This window comes from Populus euphratica, unplaced genomic scaffold (assembly GCF_000495115.2).
Source record: "Populus euphratica unplaced genomic scaffold, PopEup_1.0 scaffold1111.1, whole genome shotgun sequence".
NCBI lineage: Eukaryota > Viridiplantae > Streptophyta > Magnoliopsida > Malpighiales > Salicaceae > Populus > Populus euphratica.
The window spans coordinates 63,774-71,253 of NW_011500959.1; the positions used below are offsets into that span (position 1 = coordinate 63,774).

A 7,480-nucleotide genomic window follows, 5' to 3' on the forward strand; every position below is an offset into this window, starting at 1 on the left:
AAAAAAAATCTATATTTATTTAATAGCATAAGATAGGAAAAATTCATGGCTTCGCTGATGTTTACATGGTTCCCTTGAGACTTTTGCTTCTCCTCCTCAGATAGATCAAAGAATATTTACAGCAATCAATCATGACCTGAGCAAGCTCTCTGGCCCTCCATGATTGATCACCTGATTTTGAAAGGAACAGAGTTTCACAAACATCAATGTACAGTAGAATAGTTAGCTAAAGACATGATGGGCCAACGCAAAAATCAAACAAGAAAAGGAGAGAATTATATTGGTGCTGATTAATGATGATCAACTAATCAAGTTGATGGCATTGCAATTTCAGCCGTCTGGAACCAATGACTGAGCGATAGTTTGGCTAAAAATAAAGCACAATCCCCTGTTAGAAAACCGATGCCTTCGTTGTGGCAAACAATTCTTGATCTTATGATCCATAAACCATACAACTCAAAGTCAAATGTCAGGAAGTGGAAACACGAGGGATTTCCTTCGGAAGTTACACCGATCTCTTCTAATAGCTTGTGCGAACTTTGCTATCGTCTAATGGCTTCAATCTGCATCACAGACATTAAAAACTTTGCTTCTAATGCTAATGAAGGTTAAAAGTTATGGAACTTTGGAATTCTCAATGAAACAGAAATTAAGACTTGATGGCTTTAAAGTTGTCGTCATAGTAAAACCAAGGCCCCCCTCTCTCATAGCTGGATGACTTACTGTGGTGTGGATTATGATATGGTCCGTAAGGACCGTAACACCATTGATGCCGACTAGGGAACCGACAAAAGTTGTTGGCAGGTTGATACTGCCAATTTCAGCCGCAGATTTTCAAACAAAATACAAAGAAAATTACTGCTGATAGGTGACCCAACAAATCTTGCTGGCAGTGCCAATTTCAGCCACTGATTTTGCTCATACAAAATACAGTTATGTAATGCTGTTTTAGGGAATCAGTGACCAAGAAATGTGAAGTAGATTGGTGACCGACCAAGGAATGCTGTTGGCAAGTTGAATAGCCGATTTCAGCCATTGATTATGGAACAAGGCGTTGCTGTTTTTGGAATCAGCAACCGAGAAAAGTAAATAAATGGGCTGGAAAATCAACGCTCGTATTGACTTCAGGACCAAGCAATGCTTAGGCTGAATATCACAAATTTCATAATCCAAAACTAACAAGGTTAAGAGTTATGGAAGAAGTCAGCAGGAAAATGGCCAAGTACAAGTATTGTTCTTCTTGAACAGAAATATGGATGTGCAGCAGCAATTTTTACACAAAAAAAGATGAGATAAAAGCACAACCACTTCATTAAGACAAAACGTTTTACTCACAGTTGAATGTTTCTTTTTCAGAAAACTCAAACTGTGACAAGCCCAATATGATCCCATTTTGGATCGCTTTCATTTTCCGTTGAGATGTCCTAAACTTCAGCTTCTTTTGTCCTATTACTATAGTATATGTTGCATTTATATTATGAAAACCTATGAAATCCACTGCTTGTTGATAGATTTCAAAACATGCACTTCAGCTTCTTTTGTCCTATTACTACTATAGTATATGTTGCATTTATATTATAAAAACCTATGAAATTCACTGCTTGTTGATAGATTTCAAAACATGCCAGCTTGCATTTTCCTCACCTGACAGAGAAGTCCATGAAAAAGATCTAAAGCATCATGAAGGAAGACCTGAATTCCGGTTCCGGCGAGGTATTGACAAGAAAAATTTCCCACTACAAGAAATTGACCGCTTCAATGAACTTGGGCCTATTTGAAAAGACCTCCCAAAAGAAGAAGTAGCCATGAATTTTATCAAGTTCTGATTTCCGCCACCTCTGTTTTGAACGATTTCTCCACTGGATCCATTCCCCCCGCCAGCCCTCCTGGTATCTGAATTCCTATCAGATTCCACTGCAGGATGAACATTAGCAAGAGCCTGAATTATCTTGAAAGCTGACAAAGAATCTAAAGAAACTGATCTTCTCAGTGGCTGTATCCCATCCTCCTCCTCCTCCTCCAAATTCTCACTCGGTAATTCACTTTCCACCTCTGTTACAATCCTCACTCCACCATCTCTACCTTCCATCTCTCTACCAGTTTCTTGATCCTCTTCCAAAACTTCAATCCTGGCTTCTTCTCCAGTACTTGTATCGTCAAGATTAGCCTGTGATGATGTTGCTATGGCTGTGTTGGTGACTATAGGAGCTCGACACAAAGGGCAATTAGTATGGGATCTAAGCCAAGTATCAATACATGGGATATGAAAAGCATGGCTACACTTTGGTAATAACCTAAGATTCTCATCATCGTGAAACTCACTCAAGCAAATAGAACATTCAGTACCTTCAACAAGACCATCACCACTTTTATACTTGAAAACTCTGATAGAACCAATAACAGATGGTTGTAACCCTACTGTCCTGATGTACCATATTGGATGGTCAACTACACGACCTTCATCTTCATCCGCAAACTGATCACGGGTCTCAATTATTTCTACTTCTTCTGCTTCATCTTCTCGCTGTGTTGATCTCCTTCTTCTTGGTCTTATGAACTTGGCATAGATAGCATAACAAGTAGCAAGAACAACAGTTACAGCTGATAACACAATCATTGCCAATGCAATCTTGCCAAGCTTTTGCTGTGGTGAGGAGTCGACACCAAATAATTCTGAACATTCTGATTTACAGCTTTCTGTGTAATTTTTTGCTTGACATGATGCGACACAATCATCGTAAGACGCGAACAACAACCTTCTGTATTGCAGAGCCATTAAAGATCAGGGCGACACAGAATTTTGAGCTTGGTTTTGGAGAGAGAAAGAGTGGAACATCAAGAGAGGATCGGAAGATACAAAGTGAAAAGATTGAAAGGGTTTGGTATGGAAGAGAGATTATGCAAGCATTGGTGGAAGGTTGCTTGCAGCCGCCTTGATTTGGAAAAGGAGCGTGGTGGATAATAGATTATTGGCCTTTCCCTTTCCTTTGACTATTCTTTTGTGTAATTTTTTTTTTCTATCATAGCTTACACAATTTAGCCCAGGGGAGGTTAATTAAAATTCTAAATTTTAAATTTTTTTATATATATATTTAGATTAATTTAATGTACTACATAAAAAATAAATAAATAAATATATATATAGATATATATTTTTAATAAAAAAATATTTTAAAAAATAATAGTTACGACGTACACTTTCAAATACACTTAACAACTATTTATTTCTCACCAACTTTTAATTATTAATCAAGTTTATTTAAGTCTATGACTCTTTTCTTTTTCCATGTGATTAATTTGTAGTTGTTTTTATCACAATTTTAATGTTATTACTTCTTACTATGCATAGCCATAGAAGTAGAAATAATAAAAGTATTCACAAATATGTACCGTATTTTTCATGGGAAATTTATATTTATTTTTTTAACACAAGGGTGTGTAAATAACTAAAAATACATCGCTACAACAAGTATATAATTAAGTATATTTTATCTAGTTATACATTTTTCATTATTTTAACTATATATGCACATAAGTTTTATATAGAAGATTTATGTATTTTATATTTTAAAAATAGAACACACGCACATGTATATTTAATAATAATATGCATCAAGAGCTTGTAAATATATAGATAATTATCAAAATTGAGATTTCCAATAATGTATCCCACCTTGGGCCAGAGCTTTGGTCTCATGAATTTAGGATAATATTAATTCCTACGTTAAGTATGCTTTAATGGCATATAATCCTGGTAGCTGAATCTTAAGAGTTCATTCTCAAGTATAGTGGAAATTGTATTTTTTAAAATTTTATTTAAAAAAATTATATTTTCAGATTGTATTGGAGTTAAAAATAAAAAAATTATTATTTTAATATATTTTTTAAAAAATAAAACTTTAAATCGCTATCATAATACAATTCCAAACAAAAACAGTCAAACAGCAGGTACAGCCATGCGCCACCCCTGGAGCAAAAGTAAAACCAGGCAAACAACGAAAATCAACAAGCGAAGCGTTGATGTTTGTTTTTACGGTTTTAATGTATTAATTATAAAAATAATTTTCTTATATATATATATTTAAATTAAAAATATTTTAAATCCACCGCCGTAAAACAAATCTGAAACATGTGGATTCTGGCAATCTGCTTGGTGATAGGATTAGGATGCACTATAACGAAGCGAATATGGGGCCCAAAGACGAGTCTCTTCATTACCTGTTGAAAGCCTCTGCTGCTGTTAGCTAATAAGATATTGGTTGTCGTGATGATAACGCGTTTACATTTTGTTTGATAATGTTATTTATTATTATTATTATTATTAATATGTTTTGGGTAATTTATTTATTTATCAATTAAAGCGGCTCCATGGTACATGTTGGGCCCAATACAAAATCCCAGTTGATTTTGATTTAGTTTTTTACACGTGGAAGCACACGCACAAAGGCATTAATTCTTCTTCAATCTCAGTCCATTGTTATATATATATATATATATAAAGAAACTAAAACACATGAAATAGTGTCATTAAGTGTTTGTAGTTCTTAAAAAAATAACAAAACTTATAATTATATTTTATATAAAATATTTTAATGATTAAAATTAGTCATTCGTGATGATATTTAGGAGTTGTTCTCTTTATATTGAGAAGATATATATTCATTAAAGAGGTGTGGTTAAGTTTTAACAAACTTTTTCTTTTCCTTTTTTTTTTTTTATCTCTCTTGACCTACAAAATCATGCAATTCCTTTAAAAATTTAACTGTGTCCTTCAATTCCAACTTCTATCCATTTTAGTTTTTATTTTTTAAATTATTATTTTTGGTTCTTTTAATATTATATATAAATTATTTTTTTTCAATTTCATCCATGAACATTTTATTTTATCTAGTTATTATATTCAATCTAGTCTTTATTTTTTGATTTTTTTATATTTGATTGTTTTCTTTTCAATTTTATTCCTCATTGTTTATTTTTTTTAATTTTTTTAATCGAATTCTGTTCTTAATATTTAAATTTTTATTTTCTTATTATTTTCTTGACTTAGTTTTTTTATTTTTGATTCTCTATATTTTATTTTATTTCTTTCTATTATCAAGCACGCGCTAGTAAAAACTTATAATTAGAACAAAGAAATTATTATTTTAAATAAACTGATTTAGATATAGATGGATTATCTAAAATCTCATCTAAAAATTTAAATCTAGATGCCTAAAAGTTGAATACAATATAGATATCATGTTCGTTAAGAAAATCATTGATCTTCTAGCTCTCACATTATTTCAACACATAAATTCAACTGCAATTTCAACTTTACTGTTGTTTATGCACAAGTAGGTATAAGTAAGAATCAATAAGAGGATATCAAATCCAATATCCCAATTCACATTGTCATAACATCGGATTAGCTAACTATCTAACTTGAGTAATTTGCAAGTATCTTCTCTCTTGTCTCCATCGTTGATCACATCATAAATCCATCTTCACATCATGTTGAGGTTGATTCAAAGTTTGTGCTTCATCCGGCTCCTAATAATGGCCATATCTACTTTGGCTCAAAGCCCTGCTGTTCTTGATGCTGATGGACAACCTCTTAGAAGTGGTGTAGAATACTGTATATGTACTACCAGCCGCGCGCTACTGATACTGCTTGTGGTTTAACTTCATTGGATCGCAGTGGAACTTGTCCATTTTATGTTGGTCAAGAACCTCTTGCAGCTGTTGTATCTCGAGGCCTCGCAGTGATCTTCGCGCCTAGAAATCCTGAAGAGAGTATTATCAGTGAAGGCACAGAGTTCAGTGTTACATTTTCAGCTTCATCAACTTGTGTCCAAAATACTACTTGGAGTATAAGCCGCGAGGAAGATTCAGAGACCTCAAAGGAGTTCAGTATCGCATTAGAACGCCAAAAAAAATGACGGGAAGGACAAGATAAAAATCTGCATAACACTCAAGTTTAGCAAATTTAACGAAAGTAAAGAAGGAAAAGGACCAAGAAACCACAAAACAGAGCAGCAACCAAAGGATGCAGCTTTGTCTCCACACAAGCTAAACTACCAAGCTAAAAATCCAAGGGATACTTCCATAAAACCAAAAAACGATCTCGATTCTGATTTAAAATATTACTATATATTTCCATCTATCATCATCTTTTCCATATCAAAAGAGATCTTCAGACCAAGCCACTGTCATCAAGAAACATCATCTCCTCCTTAGACCTACTCTGATTTGCCAAGAATTAAATGGAAGAGAATGAATGGTACGGTGAACAACCAGACCACTCCTTAACACAAGAATGAATGGTACGGTGAAGAACCAGACCACTCCTTACCACAAGCTAGAACTAGCCATGGCCTCCCTAGAATTCAACCTTCAACACCTGGCAAAACAAACCATCACCACCAGGAACCTCAAGCAAAAATAGGCAAAGGAAGGGCCAAAAACATCTGGCTGACTCAGATCCAAGCAACAAATTCACTTGTTTTGCGCACTTCTTGTTTAGCTAGATAATTTGTCATATAATTAGACTCACGACAAGAATGAATGAAAGTGATTGAGCCCAAGCATAAAGCCAATCTCTTGACTGAAGATCTAGATTATTCATCCAACTAATGTTATCAGTAGAGTCGGATTCAATAATATACTATGTTTGTGATGCAAGAGAGAGTTAGAGGCTGAAATTTCAATAGCTTTGACAGTAGCTCAAAGCTCGGTTTCATTGGATTCTAAAATACCAACCGAAAACGAGAAGATACTAAAAAGAATTCTATAATGATTTCGCAAAACACCACGTATATCTGAGGGAACAGGCTTTCCCAGCGAAGATTTATTGTGATTGGATCAGGTGAAGCAGACTACTTTAAAATTACAAGGGATCAAATAACTGGTGTCTATACCTGGTCTCCATTTTGACCAAGATGCGGGTCTGCTAGTATTCTGAGTTCAAAATGGAACCAGGTTCTTGGCCTTAGATGGTCCTGCATTCCCTTTTATATTTAGAAGGGCTTAAGCTAATCTCCATGGTAAATTATATATGTGACATTTTGTAATTGTAATACTAAATAAATGGAGATCGTTCATATGATTTACTCACACTTTGGATGTCTTTCTTGGCTGCTGTTCCTCAATCGCAAAATCATCATCATTATGTATTAAACAATGTTTCGTGATTTTTGGCACGAACGGTGCCCTTTGACTGAGCTACGGAGATGAATTGGTTCAATGCCTGGGAATTAGTCTTTAGATATATAACAGTACCGGAAAATTACGTAGACAAAAGGAATATCCCAGTGTAATTCTACAAGTAGACTCTCTCAAAATGCAGGAAATTTGTTATCTATTTATTTTTTTGATACATATAAACATCAATAGAGTATCTTTAGATGTTTTCGAGCTCCCACAACTAATACTCTACGTCTTTATAGTAAATGCTATAGACTTGCACCATGCTCAAATTTGTGTATCGAATATGCAACAATCC

General features: G+C 34.1%; 1 protein-coding gene and 1 pseudogene across 1 annotated transcript; one reads left to right on the forward strand and one right to left on the reverse strand.

Annotated features, from left to right (window-relative positions):
- Positions 1–1,220: 1,220 nt before the first annotated feature.
- Positions 1,221–2,940, reverse strand: LOC105116922 (RING-H2 finger protein ATL54-like). The gene is made up of 2 exons (XM_011014434.1): positions 1,526–2,940; positions 1,221–1,429 (listed from the first exon to the last, which is right to left on the reverse strand). Exon 1 carries the CDS (start codon positions 2,774–2,776, stop codon positions 1,679–1,681), a length of 1,098 nt encoding a protein of 365 aa, XP_011012736.1. The 5' UTR covers positions 2,777–2,940; the 3' UTR covers positions 1,221–1,429; positions 1,526–1,678.
- A 2,309-nt stretch (positions 2,941–5,249) lies between these two features.
- LOC105116923 (uncharacterized) lies at positions 5,250–6,244 on the forward strand (annotated as a pseudogene).
- Positions 6,245–7,480: the final 1,236 nt, after the last annotated feature.

Bases quoted from the DNA above. Each gene is read 5' to 3' on its own strand.
- LOC105116922 (XM_011014434.1), bottom strand. From the start codon at position 2,776: ATGGCTCTGCAATACAGAAGGTTGTTGTTCGCGTCTTACGATGATTGT.